General features: G+C 41.5%; 1 protein-coding gene across 1 annotated transcript in view; it reads left to right on the top strand.

The window, feature by feature from the left end:
- LOC124593811 (trypsin-2-like) overlaps positions 1-26879 on the top strand; it is a 115536-nt gene extending 88657 nt beyond the window's left edge. Inside the window, exons 3-4 of the mRNA XM_047132159.1 lie at positions 16131-16347; positions 26685-26879. Coding sequence (XP_046988115.1) covers positions 16131-16347; positions 26685-26879 — 412 coding nt within the window. The remainder of the gene's footprint in view (positions 1-16130; positions 16348-26684) is intronic.
- Positions 26880-27286: the final 407 nt, after the last annotated feature.

Below are 27286 nucleotides of genomic sequence, written 5' to 3'. Positions count from 1 at the left end.
ATAGAAGCTTTCGAAATGTGGTGCTACAGAAGAATGCTGAAGATTAGATGGGTAGATCACATAACTAATGAGGAGGTATTGAATAGAATTGGGGAGAAGAGGAGTTTGTGGCACAACTTGACAAGAAGAAGGGACCGGTTGGTAGGACATGTTCTGAGGCATCAAGGGATCACATATTTAGCATTTGATGGCAGCGTGGAGGGTAAAAATCGTAGAGGGAGACCAAGAGATGAATACACTAAGCAGATTCAGAAGGATGTAGGTTGCAGTAAGTACTGGGAGATGAAGAAGCTTGCACAGGATACAGTAGCATGGAGAGATGCATCAAACTAGTCTCAGGACTGAAGACAACAACAACACTCAAGGCTATTTACTGTATTGATTGTATTTTTGTTTGGTTTCTTGAATGTTGTTGGCAAGAAGATAGAGGTCAGCAGCAAATCCTAAACAATTCAACTTTGTCATCTTTTTTGTTTTCCAGTCTAAAGGCGCTTTGAATTGTCCTTGTACCATTCCCTCATTATGTATTCAAAGTTACAATTAAAAAGAAGAGGTGACGGAACGTCTCCCTGTCTTCAACCAGTTTTTACTGAGAATGATTCAGAAAGTTCCCCTCTGAAATTAATTTCCGAATTTGTATTTGTTAAGGTAAGTTCTATCAGTTTAATAAATTTTTGGTGGAGTTCGAAATTTTTAAAAGTGAGGGTCTATGGGCAGAATCATATGCTTTCGTAAAATGTATAAATGCAATTGAGAGAGGCTTGTTTGGTTTACAGTAATATGCCATGATTAATTTCAGAGCAATTATTTGTTCAGAACAGCTTCTCCAAGGTCCGAAGCCTCCTTGGTATTCGCCCTGTTCCTTGACCAGTTGTTCTTTGATCCTATTGTGTAAAATATTGGAAAAAATCTTGTAGTTACAGTCCAAGAGCGAGATTTTTCTTTAGTTTTCAGGATCACTTTTGCCTCCTTTCGTATGAAGTGTGTTAATTATAGCTGTGGTCCATTCTTCTGGGAATTTTTCTGTTGTCTAGTTTTTTTGTAAAGTAATATGTAAATGTGTCTAAGTTGCTTTACCAGCATACTTCCACATTTCGGCACTTGGTTCGTAGTTTCTCATTTCTTTAAGTGCAATATCTATTGGTTGTACTGTAGGTGCGTTTATATTTTCTGGTTTATAGGTAATAGGTCATTAATAGGTAATATTAGCTTCTTGTTATCCCCTAAAATGCTGCGCATAAAGTCTGTCAATCTAGCTTCACGCAAACCACTCTTTTTCACTTTTAGCACAAAAATGACAATTTCTTGAGCGATCGATGAACGCTACGACAAATTCGCAGTGATAAGTATCAGGAGGTTACTGCTTCCACAGACGTATATCTGCGTTCAGGAACATCAAGGCAAATGGGGACCAAAAATCTGGAAAAATGTGACAGAACAATGTTCAATATTACATCCAAAACGTTTTTTTACCAATCACAGAAAATAATTTATTGCTTTGGTTGGACTCTTTGGACTGCACATAACATCTCTGTCTTTATGCACACGACAGAAGACTATTTATATAATTTGGGTTCCACCTGGTGTGAGAATGCCCACACTTTCTATCTGCACTGCGAGTGGACTGATGTGTGCAAACTTAGCTTACCACTTAGCGCACAAATGGACAAAACATCTGAACTGTCTTCTCAAGCCCAGGGTGTTAAACAGACATTCCATATAAATATGAACCTGGCCCTGTAAGGCAGCTAATATCAGCTGAAAATCGTACCAAAATTCATTAGAAATACTGCTGTCAGATAACTAGAATGTATGAATTAACAAAAGTGAAAGTTGGGGGTCTATTCTAGAAACACAAAACCGCTATTCCCTTTTTCATTCTACATATAATATATCAGCTGTGCCTTCAGGGGTCAAGTGATACATAATATGATCAATTACTTTTGACACTCAATAACAAAGTATTTAACTCTTGGACATATTGAATTGATGATTATTAAAATCGTTTTCTCTACATATTAACAATTTGTTATCACTGAAAAGAATGATTAAAATCTTCATTAGCTGATTTACATCTACAAGTCATAGCTGGTCAATGCACTGAGTTGATGGAGAATAAATTTACTTTTGAAACCAATAAAAAAATTCTCATGTACACAATGTGACAGTAAGTTAGTATCCTAGCTGTTGATATTCAATGGTCAAAGTGGACGCAATTTGGAGTGAGCCTCATATCAGCTCAGCATTTACTGTGGCCTAGTGCGCGATGGTACTTTACCAAGCAGCATCTGCAACGGCATTGTCTCCATGCTGGATCTGAAACGCTAATTCCCTACTCTGAATTCACTCAGTCTCAACCTTCCTGCGTTCTGTAGAATGTTAGTTTTTCCATAGTTGAAATAATGGCTGGAGCGACCTCTTTCCCTATAAAAATTTCCGCAGTAATAATTAACTACCTCTTTGCTATCTGTCGCCGTGATACCTCAAGTGTATTGTCCACACTTTGCAGAAAGCAAAGCTGTCAATAACCTCGCTATTTTCCACACACTTGTGCAGTCTGCCGCGAGACGAGGGATACCTAAAAATTTTAGTTCTCGAAATGCTTTTATATAATGCGTATCACCCCACCGTGTCGCATCTGCATTGCCCAGTATGGATTCAGCCAAACGCCGTCTAATTAGAGGTGAATTTTATTTTTCTTGCCAGGTTGCAGCCTAGCCTTGTTAAAGCCATCCAGCCACTTACCTTGGGTCCCAGCTACATGTATATTAAAAGGAGTAATGTATTGGTTCTGGCCTTATCTCTTTCTGTGCTGAAGCTCACTGTTCTCTTGTTAAGTGGGGTTTTCGAATGCCATTAACCACCTGCTTGGTTCATCTCCAAAATGTGTTTCACTTTAACTTGTTTATTCATGCACCTGTACATAAATTGGTAGATACTGTTTTGTTAGTTTTTGGTATATGATATAACTGCAATTGCCTTTTGTTGAAATAATATAATTATTATTTTCTGAGAATCTTATACCGCATCATACTATCATTATGGATGAAGCTCATGTAAGGTCCATAAAATCCGTTTGCCTTACACATGCCATCCCTTCCGAATTTATTTTGTGCACTGTGGTCAATGGTTGAGGAATTGCTCATTGCAGTGCAACATTATAAATTTAGTTAATTTTAATCCTTGTCCAGATACTTGTCTATCTTATTCTAGATAATATCGTTTTATCATTCTACTTTGATTTGAAATGTATTGCTTTATACAGTATCCTCGTTTTAGATGATTATTATGTGGCTTTACAGTCGTTTATAGGTGTTATTTGACTAATCTTACAACATTTTTTTTAGTAGTTTGGGTGAACTTCTATTAAAATGGTTCATCCACACTTTAGATTCTCTCTTTACAATAACTTCAAGCACTCAACAATTCTCAAACATTCATGATATTGATGATTGTGAAAGATTAGTGAAGTTAAGGAAGCCTTTGTTTCTCTTATCTCTGTTCTCAATGTATATATATGACATCAATATTGAATTGTTATCATATTTAAAATAGTTAATATTTTTTGCATAACACAAACTTTATATTCATTCACATTATTTATCATTAAAAACACATTTCCAAAATATCTACAATACACGAATTCTTATTGGCATATCTTTAGACTAAATGGACATTTGCAAATTTACACATGAATTACAAAATATGAAACATGGTACTTTTATGAATATACTTTAAGAATTTACAAATCTTATTATAGAATAAAATGAAACACATAAAGTACAAATTCACAGTGGTACAGGTGTGATTGAATATTTACAGACATCTCCACTCCTTCCTGACGTGATTATCTTTTGCACTCTTTAAAATATTACATTGAATTTGTCACACACATCACTTTGTTTATTTATGCACTTTACTCTTTAAACTTTAGGCTGGGTTTGCTTTCCGATTTTGCTGTCGATCAGTGGTGGTTGATGCTGCTTCGCAGTTGCCGTCTCTGCACAGTGTTGATGAAGATTATAGACATTTACAGTTCTGAGTGTTCGATCACGAATGCCATTACATGATCAATACTATATTGCATTGTTTTGACGACAAACTACTTGCCCAATGCAATATGCGACAACAGGTGGCATAGTCCTTTATTGATGTAGTTGCCATTGAGGTTGATGAGTGTAGCCCCTCTACGATTGCTGCAGTTTGATGTCCCAATTATGTATACTCTGTTTGATGGTTTGACCGCCTTTGGTTGATTTGAGAGTTAGTATGGAATAACTGCCATACTTTTGTTAAATATTGCTTTCTGTTGATTCTGCCAAATCTCATACTGGTTTAAGGCATAGGATTTATAAAGAAATCTTGCTGTCTTCTACCCTCATCTTAGGACCCTTTCTTCTCTTAGTTTCTTGCTGTGTCTTCATGTCTTCTTTCTTGGTACTTGCAGCTTTTGAGGCAGAGGGATAGGGTATGTTATTCAGTGAAAGTTATTCGGAAGGATTACCAGAAATGTTGTTATGAGATATGGTTAAGTTTGAATAGATAATTTCGGAAGTGATATATCTGTTTTCAGTTATCAGCTTCTCCATTTGGTATTGAGAGAAATATTCCTAGTTAATTTTTCCAGGTGGTGGTACTATGGAACTGTTACCTACTGTTTGCTGTTTTAGTCACTGCTATTGTGCATCGCTAATGGGGTCGCTTCGCTTTCCTTGCAGGTGTACGTCCTTTGTCCCTCCTTGTTGCTGGGCTTTCCCCATCCTCTCGCTTTTGGGGTGAGGTGTGGAACAATATTCTGCAAAATACACCTGGCTCGGTCTCCGCACCAATGTGAAGCGTGAGTCAGTAAGTTCCTTTCTTTGGTCTCCAGTTTGTCATGAATGCCGTATTGTGTAATCATGTAAACTCTCACACTCAGACTGTAGCCTCCTGTCGACCTTCCGCTTCTGTTGTCAGCTTGTCTTCCTTCCCCAGACGAATGGCGTGACGTGGCGCTGCGTATTTTCTTTGTTTCACCGGGTTACATGACTTTTTGTTTAATGTTACTACTTACAAGTTTCTGTATCTAAATTACAATGAGTTTTACATTGAATATTTACATGAATAATACAATGAATATTTAAATAGTTTTTTTCAGTACTTTACAGGAAAACTATCATCTACACGCTAAGTTACTTTATTTTATAACGGTTCCTTTACTTCTTCAATGAGCATGGCTTGATGATACGTAGGTTAGTTAATTATCACATCATGGCGTTAGTTTTCTTTTTTTCTGACCTACTTTAATGATTTAAATGATTAGTATTATTGTACCTATATCTGAATATTTACATGTTTGTAGCTCGTCCGGTCTGCCTCTTGAGATCTGCTGCTACCTGAAACATCTCTACATTCTTTTACTGTATCATCTGTGATCTATTTATATTTTAATTTTCATGGCTAAGTACCATATGACCCCTGCAAGAATTCCTATCCAATGTGTTTGTAGAACAGCACGTCATTCTTCAGCAAATAATGCTGACGAATGTCAACCGAGTTCTTGACTTTCCGCTTATGTTCGACCTTTAACACCTCTGGATCTTTATTCTGTTTGAATAAGTCATTGTTACTATTGCAACGATTGAATAACGTCTCTGATATCGCTGTTAACTCACTCCCACTATCTACTGTTGCGGTAACAACAATACCCTTGATGTTACACGAAGTATCAGACTTATCTCTGAAGTACTCTCGTCTTCGGCTCCCTCCATTAATATGTCCTCAATTACTTCGTAATTTAACTAATGTATGTGTGTTTGTTCTGTCACAACCGGATGTTTATGGACATTCATAGTTGATGGTCTTCATCGAGAGTTTGGGGAGAAATACTCCCCCTTCTTAAAATGTTCTACTATAGTCTCGCTGCTTCTAGATCAGCTTCTACAGTAACCAATCTAGATTTTAAATCCTCATTTTCACAGCTTACTACTTCCTTTAAGTTCGTCTCCTCGTCACACATCTATGTAATCGTGTTTAATTTGGATTTTAGAGCCTGGTAAGTATTCTTTAAGTGTGACAGTACTTCACACTTAGATTCTGAGGATTCGTCAGATTCTACATTAATTGTGTCTGTACTTGCACCCTGACTCAACTCGTTATCATAGTTTTTGTCTGTCACTGAGAATTGCAGATTTAAATTTGCAGCTGTGTCGTCATTTATTAAGACGCTATTTTCTCTGTATTGTGTGATAATTACATAATCTCGGTAATACTGCCGTACTGTGTCCTCGTATGTGCCAAAATGGTATGTTTTTGAATCTGATTTATCAGACTATTCACAACCTTTATAATCTGGTTCGTTTACCGATCCCGACGTGATATTTTCCTTGTAATTTTCCTCTCGACTATCGCCTTGTTCTTCCCGATTTTGTTCGATACCCGCTATCCACAACGCCTCAGACTCTTTCTGCGTTTATTTCAAAGTTTTGTGGAAGGATTTTAGTAGATCGTATCGACCTTTTGATCAGGTGTACTTATCCGTACTTCCTTCTTTTTTCTATGACTCCTATTAGCCATATTTTGTCGGTTAATCCTACCGTCTTGATCAATCGTAGCGTTACAGCTTACAGTAGGATATGTATTATCCTGCTGAAAATCATTTTTCGTCTGTGCAGAATCAAACATCAGCACTATGTACATTAATGACTCGTCATAATCAAATGGTTCATTACTAGGTACTGCTTGGAGTTCATCCTCATCTTCAGTGTCAATCCACTCTATATCGTCCCAGCACTTCAGTTGTGACTTCCTCCCTATTTGTAGTATCTGTGCGGACACCTTTGGTGATCGTTTTGTCGTTCCTCTTCCCAATTCCAACTTTTGTACGTCACACCTTAACCTATTTGTTACTGCGGTCGCCTTGTCATTCCTTTCTGCAGAAAGTGTATTATCTACTTGAACTCCTGCAATACCTAACGTCAGTCAATCCTCACGCTTCCCAGGATTTGGTGGTCGTAATTCAACCTCCATCTGTGGTTCATTTCTCCGGTAATTACCGCAAGTATTTCCAGGGGCTGCTTTCTCTCCATGGACCTGGAGGTCACCGATTAAAATCAGTCTGTCGGTTATCCCTAATTCTCCAGTTTCCATTCCTATTTTCATCAACATTCCGCCTGCTCCAACCACTATTAAAACCGTATCCATTACGCTGTGGTCTAGTGTTTCCATTATTCCCATTTCCGTAATTATTCCCATTTCGTCCAGAATTCAATCCCATTACCGGCCTACCATCTCTATAATTATTATTATTCTCCTTACTATTACGTGTTGGTTCAAAATTATTCTGTCCTGAATCGCGTCGTCTTTGAGCGTCGTTTGGGTACATGAAGTCTACTTCTCTCAAAGCACCTTCGAAAGTTTCTACATTATCGCCCCCACGTCCTAACAAGATTTGTTGACACTTCATTGGCAGTTTCGTTTTGCATATGTGAATCAGTTCTCCGTCCCTATGTGGGTTATCTAAGTATTGGTTTCTTTTAGCCATATTCTCAAAGAATTTGACCGCTGTTTTCTCACGCGAATTTTCGAATGAGACATTTTGTAATAATCTATATTTTATTCCCATCTGATCCTCAGGAGACCAATATCTTGCTGTAAAGGCAGCTCTAAACGAATCATATGAACCGCAAGCATCTGCTATCTTTTGCATAGTTTCAGCAACACTTCCCTCCGTATGTGCGCAAATAAAATCTAGCTTACGTTTCAATGGCCAACGTGTCAGTATTCCTACTTTAAATTGGTCAATGAATGCGCGGGGGTTCAGAATATTTGCATCTTCCTTATTGTGCTGGTATTTCAGCACTGTAAGAAAGTGGTTATCATCAAAACCTCTCGCTTCTCTCTATGATGTATCTGCTGGCTTTTGAAGACTTGAACTCTGTCCTTCTTTGCGTCAAATCTACGCAACCGTGTGTAACTTGGTTCATTCCGTGACATTTGTGCTGTAGAATCACTTTCAGGTCTCATTGCGCAATGTGCCTGCATAACGCCCGCTACCCGCTCTGTATCTTGACGTGTAAGCAATTCTGGCTCGTTAGACGCCGTACTGTAACCCGTCGGAATTCGTCCTTCCGGTTGTGGCGTTGCATAACGCGTCTCTATGGTTTGATCAGCGTATGTCATGCTTTGTGCTTTACGTACTGAACCTTGCTGCAAACCAAGCTCTTGTATTCCAGATTGACCTGTTCATGTTTCTTGGACAAGTGGTCGCAGTCCAAACTGTTTTGGACCGATTTCCCGTTCGCGGTTTGCGATTTCGGACTGGCATCCACATGTGCCTTTCCGTCTTACGTCACACGTAATTTCTGATACCATTTCTGTCGCATTATCGGCAACTGTTTATTTTGCAGTCTTCACAGTAGTATCCACCGACACTAAAGTGGATTCTGCTGTCGTCTGCGACTCCTCACTGACGCTTTCTACATCACCTCGACTTTTGATCGAACGCAAAACTTCCGAACTCAGACGTTGAAATTGGTGTTCGTTTTTCTCTTGTATTTTTAAAATACGAGCATCGAATTTCTTTACTGCTGCTTTTGTTGTTCTACTGTGAGACGTCGTCTCAGCAATAACATGTTTCGCTTTCGTCGTCGCTTCAATAGCAAATGTTTCGACCTGTTATTTAACCTTTTTGGCACTTCGTTGCGTAACTTCACGCAACGTAATCATGCCTGTTTGGACAGTGTCAATGTCTGTTATCAATTGTTTGTGCTCTGTAACGAGCGCTTGAAGCGTGATTTGCGCTTCCTTAGCTTCAGTTCGTATTTGACCTAATTGGCCTTAAATATTATCACGTGTTTTTTGTTTTTCCTTGTTAATTTCTTTCAGCCCCAGTGATAATTCATTTTGCCCTTTTGTTATGCGCCTTTCTAATTCTGTTTGCCCTTGTATTTTGCACCCATTTAATTCTTTTCGCCCTTGTGTTATGCGCCCATCTAATTATTTTCGCCCTTCTGTTATGCGCCCATCTAAACGCCTTTATGATTCCTGAGATTGTTGTATTAAACTCTGCAACGTTGTATATATGTTGGCGTTTTCATCTACACTAATTTCACCAGTTGCCATCTGATGCTACCGTTCCCTATCTCGTCTTTCGTGAACCGTTTCCTTCACTTCCGAACATAGTGTAGGAGCACTAACTCTCGTTCGTTCATACAATTATAAGACTGACTGATTTAATACGATTACTTTTGGTTCAGTATGCTGTAAATCACTATCTACAGACTCATCGTCTGATTCATTAGCAATGCCCTTCTCATGTCCATTCTTTGGACCATATTGAACATCATGTGTTGCTTTTTCGGTCTCATTCGGTATTTCTACGTGTTATATTTCGTGTTGTTCACGCTGATCTATCTTTTGTATGTCCAACTCGATCCTGTCAAGATCTTCCATGACTTCTCTTTGTCATAATCGATTATTTTCTGTCATTTTTGAGCGTTCCACTAAGCGTTGTTGTCGCGAATTTTCCGAACCTGACTACGTGTTAACTGATCATAAGATTTGATTCTGCTCCTAAATATCATCCACAGTCCTATATTCAATATTTGAACCCATTTCCTCGTCTTTTATTTCGCCTTTTGGTTAATGGAGTTGAGTCAGAACCCAACACAACCCAATTCAACGGTGTGTTGTGCCAGCCAATAAGAAATACATGAACACATACAATTCTATCAAAACTCACTACACAGTTGAGTCAAATTCACATTTAAATTTTTTTCTCCAATTTGCGTCAGCTTATTGTTTGGGAGGATTATGTATTTTGTACCTATCAGAAACAAACCATCTATCTATCAGAATGCTGTGATTTACAATCCTGGAAGGGTCACCATTTTGTAAGATTGTCTGCACTTTGTATCTTCACAGTGAGTGTACTAATGTGTGCAAACTTAGCTTACCACTTAGTGCTCGAATGGACAAAACATCTGAACTGTCTTCTCAAGCCCAGGGTGTCAAGCAGACATTCTAAATAAATATGACCCAAACCATGTACGGCAGCTAATATCAGGTGTGAATCGTAACAAAGTTCATTATAAATACTGCTGTCACGTGACTAGAATGCATGAATTAATGAAAGTGAAAGTTTGGGGTCTATTCTAGAAAGACAAAACAGCTATTACCTTTTTTATCCTACATAAAATTTATCAACTGTGCCTTCAGGGGTCAAGTGATACACAACAATCATGTTCAGTTACTTTTGACACTCAATAACAAAATATTTAACTCTTGGACATGCTGAATTGATGATTATTAAAATCGTTATCTCTACAAATGATAACTTTTTTATCACAGGAAAGAATTATTAATATCTCCATTAGCTCATTTACATCTACGATATCGTATCTGATCAATGCATTGAGTTGTCGAAGAATAAATTTACTTTTGAAACCAATGAAAGAACTCTCATGTACTAAGTGTGAGGGTAGGTTAGTATCCTCACTTTTCATATTCAATTGTCAAAGCATACATAAGTTGGAGTGAACAAAATCTCGACTCAACATTTACTGTGGCCTAATGGGCGATGGTACTTTACTAGGTCGCATCTGCTATGACGTTGTCTCCATGCTGGATCTGAAACACTAATTGCCTAATCTGGCTGTGACTGAATTCACTCAGTGTCAACTTTCCTGCATTCCGTAGAATGTTAATTTTTCCGTAGTTCAAATAATGGCCATTGCACACTCGCTAAGGGTTGGAGCGACATTCACAATTTCGTTGACCATAAAAATTCCCACAGGAATAATTACCTACCTCTTTGCTATGTGTCGCCATGATACGTCAAGTGTATTGTCCACACTTTGCATATATCAAACCTCTCAACGCTTTTGCTATTTTCCACACACTTATGTGGTCTACCATGAGATGAGAGAGAAATCTAGAAATTTTAGTTCTCAAAATGCTTTTATATAATGGATATCTCCCCAATGTGTCGCATCTGCGTCGCCCAGTATGGCTTCAGCCAATCGCCATCTCATTAGAGGTGAATGTGTATTTTTCTTGCTGGGTAGGTGCCTAGTCTTGTCAAATCCGTCCAGCCACTTACCCTTGATCCCAGCCGTATTTACATTAAAAGGAATAATGTATTGTTCTAGCCTTATTCCTTTCTGTGCTAAATCTCGCCATTCTCTTGTGAAGTGGGGTTTTCCAATGCCGTTAACCACCTGCTCAGTTCATCTCCAAAATGCATTTCACTTTAATTTGTTTATTCATGACCCTGTCCATATATTGGTAGATGTTGTTTTGTTAGTTTTCGGTAAATGAGATTACTGGAATTGCCTTTTATTGATATAATATAATTATTATTTTCTGAGGATCTGATACTGTATTGTACTGTCGTTATGGATCAAGCTCATGTAAGGTCCATAAAATCCAGATGCCTTACACTGGAACAAAGAGTGATTCAGCCTCTCGACAAAATAAATAAATAAATAGAAAATAAAAAAATTGAACAATCTACGGCATTCTTCAGAAATCTGTCAGGTATTGTAATTTCCATTAACAATTTGTCATTTCAGATATATCATCGAAGTAGTATTGTTAAACTTAGTCATTTCTGCACTGTCAGTTTGCATGACCACATTTTATGAGCCGGCCGGATCGGCCGAGCGGTTCTAGGCGGTTCAGTCTGGAACCGCGCGACCGCTACGGTTGCAGATTCGAATCCTGCCTCGGGCATGGATGTGTTTGTTGTCCTTAGGTTAGTTACGTTTAAGTAGTTCTAAGTTCTAGGGGACGGATGACCTTAGATGTTAAGTCCCATAGTGCTCAGAGCCATTTGAACCATTTGCACATTTTACGAAACGACAGAAGTACGCAGCATAATGTGCAGAACAAAGGCCAGTACCATTTCTTACTCCACTCCACTTCTCTCTGAATAAAATTAGTAATTACTGTGCAGTGCCCAAATGCCATAATTTCTCTTTTATCAGGTGTGGCTGGTGTAAAAAAAATGTTTGTTTTCATCATCTAGTAGACACTCCTCATTGTTGTGACGACCAGAGGGAATAGACAAGAAAGTATATCATCGTTAGACATTACTGAATAAACATCAAAAGAAATGTGCTATAGGAATTGTTACTCAGTATTTAAATTCAACGAATTAAAGTATCCATTGTTGTAAGTCGTCACACACTGCCTTGATTTTCTTTCCTCTGCCAGTCATTTGTGTAAGAATCACATATGCAACAGTTCAGTGCTCGATATAAGTTGCAAGTTATTAAAAAAATTAATGATTTTAGACATTTTTGTTAGGGTTTAAATGATTAAAATTTGCGTGTGTCCACTTTGAACATAGCGCTGCGCGGCGCAACGTCCTCGTGTCATGGTTTCATCAGCTTCTTCGCCGAATCGCGTGCTAGGCAGAAAGCTGGCTTAAGCCAGAGATAAATTCTGCCGAAATTTTTACAAAGGTACAGACGGTGTTTAGAAAGGATAGATTGCATGCAACCGGTGGTGGAGTGTTCGTCGCTGTTAGTAGTAGTTTATCCTGTAGTGAAGTAGAAGTGGATAGTTCCTGTGAATTATTATGGGTGGAGGTTACACTCAACAACCGAGCTAGGTTAATAATTGGCTCCTTTTACCGACCTCCCGACTCAGCAGCATTAGTGGCAGAACAACTGAGAGAAAATTTGGAATACATTTCACATAAATTTTCTCAGAATGTTATAGTCTTAGGTGGAGATTTCAATTTACCAGATATAGACTGGGACACTCAGATGTTTAGGACGGGTGGTAGGGACAGAGCATCGAGTGACATTATACTGAGTGCACTATCCGAAAATTACCTCGAGCAATTAAACAGAGAACCGACTCGTGGAGATAACATCTTGGACTTACTGATAACAAACAGACCCGAACTTTTCGACTCTTTAAGTGCAGAACAGGGAATCAGTGATCATAAGGCCGTTGCAGCATTCCTGAATATGGAAGTTAATAGGAATATAAAAAAAGGGAGGAAGGTTTATCTGTTTAGCAAGAGTAATAGAAGGCAGATTTCAGACTACCTAACAGATCAAAACGAAAATTTCTGTTCCGACACTGACAATGTTGAGTGTTTATGGAAAAAGTTCAAGGCAATCGTAAAATGCGTTTTAGACAGGTACGTGCCGAGTAAAACTGTGAGGGACGGGAAAAACCCACCGTGGTACAACAACAAAGTTAGGAGACTACTGCGAAAGCAAAGAGAGCTTCACTCCAAGATTAAACGCAGCCAAAACCTCTCCGACAAACAGAAGCTAAACGATGTCAAAGTTAGCGTAAGGAGGGCTATGCGTGAAGCGTTCAGTGAATTCGAAAGTAAAATTCTATGTACCGACTTGACAGAAAATCCTAGGAAATTCTGGTCTTACGTTAAATCAGTAAGTGGCTCGAAACAGCATATCCAGACACTCCGGGATGATGATGGCATTGAAACAGAGGATGACACGCGTAAAGCTGAAATACTAAACACCTTTTTCCAAAGCTGTTTCACAGAGGAAGACCGCACTGCAGTTCCTTCTCTAAATCCTCGCACAAACGAAAAAATGGCTGACATCGAAATAAGTGTCCAAGGAATAGAAAAGCAACTGGAATCACTCAATAGAGGAAAGTCCACTGGACCTGACGGAATACCAATTCGATTCTACACAGAGTACGCGAAAGAACTTGCCCCCCTTCTAACAGCCGTGTACCGCAAGTCTCTAGAGGAACGGAGGGTTCCAAATGATTGGAAAAGAGCACAGGTAGTCCCAGTCTTCAAGAAGGGTCGTCGAGCAGTTGCGCAAAACTATAGACCTATATCTCTGACGTCGATCTGTTTTAGAATTTTAGAACATGTTTTTTGCTCGAGTATCATGTCGTTTCTGGAAACCCAGAATCTACTATGTAGGAATCAACATGGATTCCGGAAACAGCGATCGTGTGAGACCCAACTCGCTTTATTTGTTCATGAGACCCAGAAAATATTAGATACAGGCTCCCAGGTAGATGCTATTTTTCTTGACTTCCGGAAGGCGTTCGATACAGTTCCGCACTGTCGCCTGATAAACAAATTAAGAGCCTACGGAATATCAGACCAGCTGCGTGGCTGGATTGAAGAGTTTTTAGCAAACAGAACACAGCATGTTGTTCTCAATGGTGAGACGTCTACAGACGTTAAAGTAACCTCTGGCGTGCCCCAGGGGAGTGTTATGGGACCATTGCTTTTCACGATATATATATAAATGACCTAGTAGATAGTGTCGGAAGTTCCATGCGGCTTTTCGCGGATGATGCTGTAGTATACAGAGAAGTTGCAGCATTAGAAAATTGTAGCGAAATGCAGGAAGATCTGCAGCGGATAGGCACTTGGTGCAGGGAGTGGCAACTGTCCCTTAACATAGACAAATGTAATGTATTGCGAATACATAGAAAGAAGGATCCTTTATTGTATGATTATATGATAGCGGAACAAACACTGGTAGCAGTCACTTCTGTAAAATATCTGGGAGTATGCGTGCGGAACGATTTGAAGTGGAATGATCATATAAAACTAATTGTTGGTAAGGCGGGTACCAGGTTGAGATTCATTGGGAGAGTGCTTAGAAAATGTAGTCCATCAACAAAGGAGGTGGCTTACAAAACTCTCGTTCGACCTATACTTGATTATTGCTCATCAGTGTGGGATCCGTACCAGATCGGTTTGACGGAGGAGATAGAGAAGATCCAAAGAAGAGCGGCGCGTTTCGTCACAGGGTTATTTGGTAACCGTGATAGCGTTACGGAGATGTTTAATAAACTCAAGTGGCAGACTCTGCAAGAGAGGCGCTCTGCATTGCGGTGTAGATTGCTCGCCAGGTTTCGAGAGGGTGCGTTTCTGGATGAGGTATCGAATATATTGCTTCCCCCTACTTATACCTCCCGAGGAGATCACGATTGTAAAATTAGAGAGATTAGAGCGCGCACGGAGGCTTTCAGAGAGTCGTTCTTCCCGCGAACCATACGCGACTGGAACAGGAAAGCTAGGTAATGACAGTGGCACGTAAAATGCCCTCCGCCACACACCTTTGGGTGGCTTGCGGAGTATAAATGTAGATGTAGATGTAGATGAGCTGTACAAATCGCTGTTATCAGCGGCTCTTCATGTGACAAAAATGACTAAAAACATTAACATTAAAAAAAAAAAAACACTTGCAGTGAGCCTTAGCAATGCATTCTTTCGGTGTACTCTACCTGTGTGAAAAATTTCAAGGGAAGTTTCGACGAATCAGATTAGATAATTCCCTTGGTTGGTTGGTTGATTCGGGGGATGGGACCAAACAGCGAGGTCATCGGTCCCTTAGGATTAGGGAAGGAAGGCGGCCGTGCTCTTTCAAAGAAACCTGTCATTTGCCCGAAGCAATTTAGGTAAATCACGGAAAACCTCAATCAGGATGGCCGGACACGGGTTTCATCCATCGTCCTCCCGAATGCGAGCCCAGTGTGCTAACCAATGCGCAACCTCGTTCGGTAGTGTTCCCTTGTTAGTTGCCTCACTATGAACGATCAAGTGATTAGTGATCGTCTACTGGAAACATAAACAGTTATGAAATACTACTAATATATGTCCAGAATGCCAAAAGTAGTACGAACACGTAAGACTATTTGTCAGAAAAGGAGATCACAGACGTATATCCAAAGCAAAAAGTATCCTAAGGACATGTATTTCTTCTACGAAACTAGTGGCTTCGAAGTGTCTTGTGTGAACAATTCTTGATTAATTGTCATCATTCTGTGGTCATTCTCTCATTAAGACAGGAGGTAGAATATATCTAAAGGAGGATAGTGCGTACCTCTATTCTATATAGTAAGGGCATTACTGGTATGTGCAACGGCACTCAAGAGAGGTAACGTTCATATCTGAGAGGTTAAAAATTAAAATTCAGTGAGCGGAACTTTCGACAGGCGTAGGGGCAACTTATTACTTCCTTCCATGCACATGACGAAAGATTATCGGTAATGAAACAGGAAAAGGGAGAAATTACACTGGGAACATCAGCATCCAACGCAGCACACTGTAGTGTGACGTTTGGAGTGTAGATTTAGTTTAATTGACTGATGAGACACATTGTACAGATATGTGGTGGTGTTTTCCATAGGGTGACAGGCCTGTGCATGATAGAGGACCTCCTTTACACGCTGCCTCTGCTTCAGAAAGTAACGATGCCACTGCTCTCCTTCAAAGACTGCGTCAAGAAGTACCCATGGGCGAAAGACTTCCTGGTGGAGAAGGAGCACATATGCACTCTGTCTATTGAGGGCAAGGACGCCTGCTCGGGGGACGCCGGTGGGCCGCTCGTCTGCGACGGGTTCATGGTGAGCTTATCTGGAGGCCTTAAACTGCTTCACATAACTTCCTGATTTTACTTGTTGAAGACTCTTGTCAGAAAATATCGTGGTTTTTAGTTTCCATTCTTACGTTCAGCAAACATTTGTGTATTGTTTATGTTCTGGTTTTCACTTACATCCGCCTGCACAAATCTCCCGAAGTTATGGTTTCACTAATTATTACTTTATTACACTTTACATATGGTAGGGCTTTTTAGTATAGTGTAAAAGTAGTGTCATGTGCGGTAAAGGTTGGCGTTACCGTACGTTTGATAGTATGGAAGAAAGACGTGTGGACTGTGGATTGTTGTTTTCACTGGGGTAATTATAGCGAGGAAGCCAGTAAAATATCGGATAAGGGCCTGGCATAGAGTTGTAAATTGTGTAGTTTAGACAAGAAAATTATGGAGCAAGATAGGAAGATTTATGTACTTCAGGCAGAATTAAAAATGGCATATTTTCAGTTAGGTAGGTTGGAGCGCGAAGGCGACAACAGGAGCTGGTAGAAGGTCACAGGTAATAGGTAAAAGGAGAAAGCCTCAGAAATCGCATTTCAAATTGCGTTACCCGTCAGTGTGACCTGATATCTGAAGTAGAAGAAGAGCCACAACCATTTTCGAGCGAAGTAGAGAGCAGCAAATTCGTAGCAACAGTCTTAAGGCCAAGTCGGTAGCCAAGTAGAAAAAACATATTCATCCTATCTATTAGCCAGCAGTCACAGGGGTGAAGGGGTTGCAAGCCTAATCTACAGGGAAAGAACCTAAGCTCATAAGCCTCTTAAGACGTGGTGCCAGGCTTAGCCAGACGACAGAAAAACAGGCGTCTCATGCAGAAATTTTGATGGAGAGGATCAGGTGCTCACAGTAGGAGGAACAGGAGACGTAGTGTCAAAGGTAGCCTGGAGGAAATAGGAGCAATAACAGCACACACGTGTGGAGGGTTTACTGTGCCATAACCAGCCCTTGGTCAACACCGCTGTTGGCCGTGAAACAAAGTGCTGAGTGGTTTGCTTTTGTGCGAAATAGTGTTTCATATTTGTTCAGTACCTGTTGCTGCAAGCCGGCCGTTATGGCCGAGCGGTTTTAGACGCTTCAGTCTGGAACCGCGCGACCGCTACTGTCTGAGGTTCGAATCCTGCCTCGGGCATGTATGTGTGTGATGTCTTTAGGTTAGTTAGGTTTACGTAGTTCTACGTTCTAGGGGACTGATGACCTCAGATGTTAAGTCCCATAGCGCTCAGAGCCATTTAATCAATTTTCTTGGTGCTGCAGTCGGGAGATTGGGAGGGGAAGGAAGGATTAGATGAGCGTCTCGCAGAAAGTGTGAGAGAGGCCACAGGCACACAAGACAAAAATCCCTGTGATTTTGTCAGAGAGATACATTTTTTAAGTTAGAGTCAAGTTACAGACAGTGTTGAAAGAAAGTGTAAAAGCACAGAACCATAATATAAATGTAACGGTTTTTACAAGGGTAAAATTAATTTGTTTCATCAGAATATTGGGGGCTCGAAAAATACGACGGATGAGCTTTTTGTATGCCTAGAAGATGCGGAAAAGTCTGTAGTCATAGACGTTCTGCTCCTCTAGATTCGAATCATTTTCTCGTAGATCTAACTTGGAAAATGGAGGAGTTGCAGCATTATTAATATGTGACGGTACTGGTCCCCCATGGTACACAAAACGGATCAGATCGCTGTTGCAGAAGCAGCGAGAAAAGCGTGCCAAATTTAAAAGAACGCATAATCCTCAAGATCCTCAAAGGTTTGCAGAAGTTCGAAATATAGCGCGTACTTAAATATGAGATGCTTTTAATAATTTCCATAACGAAACTCTGTCTCGAAATCTGGCAGATAACCCAGAGATCCTGGTCATACATTAAGCACACCAGTGGCCAAGACGCAATCAATACCTTCACTGCGCGATAACAACGGAGAAGTCACTGATGACTATGGCACTAGAGTAGAGTTATTAAACACGGTTTTCCGAAACTCCTTCACCAAAGAGGACGAAGTAAATATTCCTTAATTCCAATCAAGAACAACTGCAAAGATGAGAAACATAGAAGTAGATATCCTCGGTGTCGCAAAGCAGCTTAAATCACTTAATAAAGGCAAGGCTTCCTATCCAGACTGTATACCAGTCAGGTTTCCCTCAGAGTATGCTGATACAATAGGTCCATATTTAGCAATTATATACAAGCGCTAGCTCGCAGAAAGATCCCTAACTAAAGATTGGAAAATTTCTCAAGTCACACCAATACCCAAAAAGAGAAGTAGGAGTAATCCCTAGAATTACAGGCCCATATCACTAACGTCGATTATATGTAGGGTTGTGGAACGTATGTGTTCGAATATTGTGAAGTACCCAGAAGAAAACTAATTATTGACACATAGCACGGATTCAGAAAATATCATTCTTGCGAAACACAACTAGCTCTTTGTACTCATGAAGTAATGAGTGCTATCGAGAGAGGATGTCAAATTGATTCCATATTTTTAGATTTCTAGAAGGCTTTCGGTTCCGTTCCTCACAAACGTCTTCTGCCCAAATTGCGTGCCTATGGGATATCGCCTCAGTTGTGCGACTGGATTCGTGATTTCCTGCCAGAAAGGTTACAGTTCGAAGTAACAGACGGAAAGTCATCTAGTAAAACATAAGTAATATCCGGCGCTCTCCAAGCAAGTGTTATAGGCTCTCTATACCATGGAAATGTATCGTATTTAAATTAAGAAATTGTAAATTATCTAAAAGTATATACCAAAACATCTTCTCCAGTTCCTCATAACTATAGTAATGGGTATTTCCTGCGCCAACAATATTGCTGTTGTAGTCTTCAATCCTAACACTGGTCTGATGTAGCTCCTCATGCTACTCTATCCCGTGGAAGCATCTTCATCTCTGATGATGCAACCTACATCATTTTGAAGCTGCTTACAGCATTCATCTGGTTCTACAGCACGTCTCTACAATACTAACCTAGTGATCCATTGATGTCTCACAACATCTCATGTCAACTAAGCCCTTCCTTCAGTCAGGTTTTGCCAGAAATTTCTTTTATGTCCATTTGTATTCGGCACCTCCTTTTATTTACACGATATACCCATCCAAACTTCAACATTCCCTTGTGACACCACATTTTAAAAGCTTCTATTCTCTTGTTGCCTGAACATTTCAGAGTCCACATTTCACTTCCCTTCCAGGCTAGGGAAATACCTTCATAAAAGTCTTCCTAAAACGATGTTAAAAATGTCTGTTCGGAAATGCATTTGTACCCATTGCCGTTGTATGTTTAACACCGGGGTGACAGAAGTCATGGGATACCTCGTAATATCTTGTTGGACCTCCTTTTTCCCGCGTATTGCAGCAACTCGACGGGGCATGGACTCTGTAAGTCCTTGGAAGCCCCCTGCAGAAGTACTGAGGCATGCTACGGTCCACAATTGTGGAAGTGTTGCCGGTGCCCGTTTTTATGCACGAGCTGACCTCTCTATTTTGTCCCATAAATGTTCGATGGGATTCATACCGGCCGATCTCGGTGGCCAAATTGTTCGCTAGAATTGTCCAGACTGTTCTTCAAACCAGTCTCGAACACTTGTGGCTCGGTGACATAGTGCATAGTCATCCGCAAAAATTCCAGTGTTGTTTGGGCTGCCATCTCCAAATATTCGAGCACAGCTATATCCAGTCAATGACCGGTTCAGTGTGAGCAGAGGATCCAGTCTCTTCCAAGTAACCACAGCATACACCATTATCGAGCCACCACCAACTTTGAAAGTGCCTTGTTGACAACCTGGGTCCATGGCTTCGTGCGCCGCACTCGAACCCTACCATCAGCTCTTACCAACTGAAGTCGGAGCTCGTCTGGCCAGGTCACGGTTGTCTAGTAGTGTAGGGTCGAACCAATATGGTCGCGAGCCCGATAGAGATACTGCAGCCAATGCCATGGTGTTAGCAAAGGCACTCGCGTTGGACGTCTGCTGCCATTGCCTTGTTGTTGCTGTGGTCTTCACTCCAGAGATTGGTTTGATGCGGCTCTCCATGCTACTCTATCCTGTGCAAGTTTCTTCATCTCCCAGTACCTACTGTAACATACATCCTTCTGAATCTGTTTAGTGTATTCATCTCCTGGTCTTCCTCTACAATTTTTACCCTCCGCGCTGCCCTCAAATACTAAATTGGTGATCCCTTGATGCCTCAGAATATGCCCCACCAAACCGATCCCTTCTTATAGTCAAGTTGTTCCACAAATTTCTCTTCTCTCCAATTCTATTCAGTACCTCCTCATTAGTTATGTGATCTACCCATCTGATCTTCAGCATTCTTCTGTAGCACCACATTTCGAAAGCTTCTATTCTCTTCTTGTCCAAACTATTCATCGTCCACGTTTCACTTCCACACATGGCTACACCCCATACAATTACTTTTAGAAACGACACCCTGACACTTAAATCTATACTCGATGTTAACAAACTTCTCTTCTTCAGAAACGCTTTCCTTGCCATTGCCAGTCTACATTCTATATCTTCTCTACTTCGAACATCATCAGTTATTTTGCTCCCCAAATAGCAAAACTCATTTACTACTTTAAGCGTGTCATTTCCTAATCTAATTCCCTCAGCATCGCCCGACTCAATTCGACTACATTCCATTATCCTCGTTTTGCTTTTGTTGATGTTCATCTTATACCCTCCTTTAAAGACCCCGTCCATTCTGTTCAACTGCTCTTCCAAGTTCTTTGCTGTCTCTGACAGACTTACAATGTCATCGGCGAACCTCAAAGTTTTTATTTCTTCTCCATGGATTTTAATTCCTACTCCGAATTTTTCTTTTGTTTCCTTTACTGCTTGCTCAATATTCAGATTGAATAACATTGGGGAGAGGCTACAACCCTGTCTCACTCCCTTCCCAACCAGTGCCATTGCCTATTAACGCCAAATTTCTCAGTACTATCCTAACACAAATGATCATCATTCATCCCACATTTATTTCTGCTGTTATTTCACACGCTGTTGCTTGTCTGTTGGTAATGAAAACTCTACGCAAACACTGCTGCACTTGGTAGTTACGTGAAGGCAGTCGGACACTTGTTGTCCGTGGTCAGAGAAAATGCCTGAAATTTGGTATTCTCGGCACATTCTTGACGCTGTGGATCTCGGAATACTGAATTCCCTAATGATTTCCGGAATAGAATGTCTCATGCGTCTAGCTCCATCTACCATTCCGCCTTCAATGACTGTTGATTCCCATTGTGCGGCCAAAATCACGTCGGAAAACGTTTCACACGAATCCCCTGAGCGCAAGTGACAGCCCCGCCAATGCACTGCCATTTTATACCCTGTGTACGCGATACTACCGCTATCTGTTTATGAGCATATTGTTGTTCGATGACTTTCGTCGCCTCAGTGTATATTCCCTTTACTTTGCCCAGCATCAGTAATTTTACTGCCAAAATAGGACAACTCATCTACTACCTTTAGCGTCTCGTTTCCTAATCAGATTCCCTCAATATGGCCATATTTAATACGATTACATTTCATTAACCTCGTTTTGTTCTAGTTGACGTTGATTTTATATCCCCCTTTCAAGATACTGTCCATTTCGTTCGGCTGCTCTTCCCAGTCCTTTGCTGTCTCTTTCTGAGCTACAGTATCATCAGCAAAGCTCAGAATTTTTATTTCCTCTCTCTGAAATATACCCCATACTCTTATAACTGCAGCCAGATTTCTGTTTAAGTGGTAAATAGCCCATCGCTCCTGTATTTTTCCCCGCGTAGCTGCAGAATTCTACATTCGAGAACTACTGTCTCCGAAAGAGTTGCATCGAGTATAAAACCAAAGAAATCTGGCAGTTTAAGCCCTTAGGTGGGTAGGTCTTCCAAAATATTTTTATTTTTGGTACGATCTGTACTCTAAAGAAACAAGTACCATCGTACAGTGATCACCCAGAACATTGTGATCAATATCCTTATAGCCGGTATGTCCACCTTTGGCACGGATAACAGCGGCGAGGCCTCATTACATGGAAACAATGATGCTTTCGTAGGTCGCTGGAGGGGGGGGGGGGGGGGGCGATGAGCTCTGACGCAACGTTCAGTCACACCACAGATGTGTCTGGTCGGGTTCAAATTTGGCCAGTTGGGGGACCAGCACATCAACTGGAACTCGCCACTGTGTTCCTCGAACCATTGCTTCACAATCCTGGCCTTGTGACATGGCGCACTATCTTGCTGAAAAATTCTATTGCCACTGAAAAACATGATTGTCATGAAGCCGTGTGCGTGCCTGCAACCAGTGTACGATACCCCTTGGCCATCATGGTGTGTTGCACGAGCTCGACTGGTCCCATAGATACTTACGTACCCCAGAGCATAATATAGCTGCCCCCAGCTTACTTCCGACCCACAGTACAGGTGTCAAGAAATTGCTCCCCTGGAAGACGACAGATTCACGCTCTCCCCTAGACATGACGAAGAAGGTATCGGGGTGCATCAGACCTTGTAATGCTCTGGTACTGCGCCAACGTCCAATGCCAATTGTCGCATGCTCATTTCAATGTCAGTTGCCAACATCATGTTGTTAAAATTGGCACATGCATGTATCGTCGGCTGCGCAGACCCATCGTCAGGAGCGTTTTGGTGGACTGTGTGCTGAGGCATACTTGTACTGTGCTCAGATGCTGATGTTAGTTCCGCCATAGTTCGCCTCCTGTCTTGTTTTACCAGTATGCCCAGCCTACGACGCAGGACGTTTGTAATGAAGGTGCCACCCATCCGCACGATGTTTGGACGTTATTTTAACCTGGTTTAGCCATGTGTTGAGGGCACTTACGACAGCACTCCTTGAACACCCGACAGTTCATGCAGTTTCCGAAATGCTCGTGCCGAGACTCCAGGCTATCACAATCTGCCATCGGTCGAACTTAGATATATCACGCGCCTTCCCCATTCTACTCACGGACAGCTCCCTCACTTGTACTACATGCACCGTGCGTGTGTCTAACAAGTAGTCATTCCTCGCCAGTTGAAGCTGCTATCGCCTGGACCAGTCGTAGTGATCCATGCCATTCATAGAAGGGCCCGTATCACGTAGGTCAAATATAGAGCTCAGAGTAAAGAGGTGCTAATCGCAAATAGTCTGTAAACAATGGGCTACACAGTATGTATTACTCAAGAAGTGTAGAGTCTATCTGCTGGAAAGCATTCGTAATCTCCGTGCAGCAAGGAGGAATCATGGTGCTCTGGAACCATGGAAGATCTCCGGCACCAACAAAGACGACATTATGCATACAAGCGATTGCTGTTTTATATTATTCACAGAATGTTAACGAGGTGTTTTTGAGACAGCAATTATTAGTTGGTTCTGGGAATAGTAACTTCCATGTAACGTGTAATCATTTATGAAAGTTTGTGACAATATACAGAGGTAATTGGAACCAATCCACACTTTATTTAAGTAGAGAAGCAGTGTTTTGTTTTATAGCCGTTTCACTTATAGAAATCTGCACTGAAGTAAAAACTTCGATGCCGAGGAAAAACAGGGTGCAGCTGGCTTCCGAGATAAATCACGAGAGTTGCAAGATTGAATCTCTGCACCAATCTAATAATGGAGTGTTACGGCAGTGGTGTTAGGTGTAGCTGTAGGTAGTAATAAGTCGAGAACAGACGCTGCTCAAGCAATCAAAATATCGCCACCCAAGTTAAATACAGCAATCATGAGCCATTTTAATGAACACTCCATGATTTATATCGATAATAGGTTGGTGATCATAATATTCTGGCTGGTCAGTGTATACGTACATGTGCGAAGATGCTTTCCTACGTTTTGTCAAGAGCAAATACCACCAACGAGGAAAATCCTGAGAATTATGACAACTTATTCAAACCAAAAATAACTGAGTAAATTTGTGGGCAATGGAAAATATTAGAAATTTAAAGTTTAATTATGTGTACTGTATATGGTCAGGGAAGGGGGAAGAAGGTTGTTACATGTGCCCCGTGATGACAGTGTGCAGGACGTCGAGCTGTCTGGACTTGAGAGTGGGCATCCAGGGTTGTCGTTAAATGACAGAACAGGAAACTAGGTACAATAAACAGAATATATTTCAGTGTATGGCATACAAAGGGTGCGCCTAGGGTCGGAAGTTACCAGGTTTAGGCCAATATAGGAGGTCGAACAATTAATTGAAATGGGCAACGGAAGTGGAAGCGATTCATGTTAACTTATGTTGGTGGCCGGTCGTGAAAAGCAGAGCCAGAGGGTCTGCCTTCCGACAAGACGTCTGTTCTGCTCGAGATCTGGATCACAAGAGAGAGAGGCGACTGTGTTCCGCACCGCAGAACACTCCAACATCCACACACGTGACCGGTATCCCACGCATGCTACTTGCTAAAACCAATGGCGTCAATTCGCTAGCAGATTCAGCAGAGATCTCAGGGCATCTCTCGGCAGCAGCGTTAACTGGACAGAACTGCCTTGGTTTTGTAAGACAGGCAACTTGAGTCACGTAGGCACAACGTAAGTTGCCTTAGGAGTAAACTTGTAAAGATTTGATAGCGCCTTTGAAATAAATTTTTTAAACAAATTTCGTAAAATATTTCTTGACTGGCTGCCACAATGTACATACAATACTGGCCATTAAAATTGCTACACCATGAAGAAATGCAGATGATAAACGGGTATTCATTGGACAGATATATTATACTAGAACTGACATGTGATCACATTTTCACGCAATTTGGGTTCATAGATCCTGAGAAATCAGTACCCAGAACAACCACCTCCGGCCGTAATAGCGGCCTTGATACGCCTGGGCATTGAGTCAAACAGAGCTTGGATGGCGCGTACAGGTACAGCTGCCCATGCAGCTTCAACACGATACCACAGTTCATCAAGAGTAGTGACTGGCGTATTGTGACGAGCCAGTTGCTCGGCCACCATTGACCAGACGTTTACAGTTGGTGAGAGATCTGGAGAATGTGCTGGCCAGGGCAGCAGTCGAACATTTTCTGTAGCCAGAAAGGCCCGTACAGGATCTGCAACATGCGGTCGTGCATTAGCCTGCTGAAATGTAGGGTTTCGCAGGGTTCGAATGAAGGGTAGAGCCACGGGTCTTAACACATCTGAAATGTAACGTCCACTGTTCAAAGTGCGTCAATGTGAACAAGAGATGACCGAGCCGTGTAACGAATAGCACCCCATACCATCACGCCGGGTGATGCGCCAGTATGGCGATGACGAATACACGCCTCCAATGTGCGTTCACCGCGATGTCGCTAAACACGGATGCGACAATCACAATGCTGTAAACAGAACCTGGATTCATCCCAAAAAAAATGACGGTTTGTCATTCGTACACCCAGGTTCGTCGTTGAGTACACCATCGCAGGCGCTCCTGTCTGTGATGCAGCGTCACGGGTAACCGCAGCCATGGTCTCCGAGTTGATAGTCCATGTTGCTGCAGACGCCGTCGAACTGTTCGTGCAGATGGTTGTTGTCTTGCAGACGTCCTCATCTGTTGACTCAGGGATCGAGACGTGGCTGCACGATCCGTTACAGCCATGCGGATAAGATGCCTGTCATCTCGACTGCTAGTGATACGAGGCCGTTGGGATCCAGCACGGCGTTCTACCCTCCTGAACCCACCGATTCGATATTCTGCTAACAGTCATTGGATCTCGACCAACACGAGCAGCAATGTCGCGATATGATAAACCGCAATCGCGATAGGCTACAATCTGACCTTTATCAAAGTCTGAAACGTGATGGTACGCATTTCTCCTCCTTACACGAGGCATCACAACAACGTTTCACCAGACAACGCCGGTCAACTACTGTTTGTGTATGAGAAATTGGTTGGAAACTTTCCTCATGTCAGCACATTGTGGGTGTCGCCACCGGCGCCAACCTTTGGGAATGCTCGGAAAAGCTAATCATTTGCATATCACAGCATCTTCTTCCTGTCGGTTAAATTTCGCGTCTGTACCACGTCATCTTGGTGGTGTAGCAATTTTAATGGCCAGTAGAGTATGTTACTAATAACACAACTATAATGACCTTTTGTTTTACGAGAAGTATTCTCCTGTTCTTATAGAAAGACTTTTACGTTTACCGAAGTATCCCCTTTTCGCGTTTCATTTATTATTGACAATGTTTGGAAAGTTCCAACAAAAAACTTTGTAGCTTATGAAGTCTTTCACAAGAGTCTGTCGTCTTTCTTTTAACATAGAGATTCAGCTGCTTGAAAATTCAGTGATACTGATGTCTGTGATGTGTCCGCCCCATTACAAATGCAGTGAGGGAATTACCGACACTTTGTTCTGTTCCGCAGGTGGCGCTGGTGTCCACGGGTGTGGGTTGTGCAACGAATACGAACCCAACTATTTACTCGCGCACAGACACGCACATGCACTGGATTGTAAGAACAACTGATTTATTGAGGGCAAACAGCGTGTCTCGCCGACCAAATACGACCGTGCTCCTCACGCTGACCATGGCCCTCTCAAGGATCTGCTATACGTGGTAATGTAGGTTGCTTCCGAAGGTCAACTGGAAGCAGCTTGTCTCACCACTGTCAGCAGGTTAATGAGATTAAAACTGTGGTTACAAATTTGACGCTGCCTTTATTTTTATTTATATGGAAGAGAGACAAAGCTTTCATGTAATTGATTCGGACACACACCACGCATTCATATAACTGATTCGCCTCCATGAACAATAAATCCACGGCATTCAGTGAGGATACCTACTTACGTTCGATGTCCAGTGAAGATGCAAAATAGGGAACACGGAGGATATGAAAGGGGAATGCGGATAGGTGGCGCAAGGTGGGAATGTGAGTCAGCTGGGGAGCGTGCTGTGGTACTCCATCCGTTGGCGATAAACATTGTGTTTGGGTGGCACAGTGGTTAACGTAGTTGCTTAGTAAGCATG

This window comes from Schistocerca americana, chromosome 2, assembly GCF_021461395.2.
Source record: "Schistocerca americana isolate TAMUIC-IGC-003095 chromosome 2, iqSchAmer2.1, whole genome shotgun sequence".
Classification (NCBI taxonomy): Eukaryota; Metazoa; Arthropoda; class Insecta; order Orthoptera; family Acrididae; genus Schistocerca; species Schistocerca americana.
The sequence above is the reverse complement of the archived record's forward strand: the minus strand, read 5'-3'. Positions and strand labels throughout refer to the sequence as shown.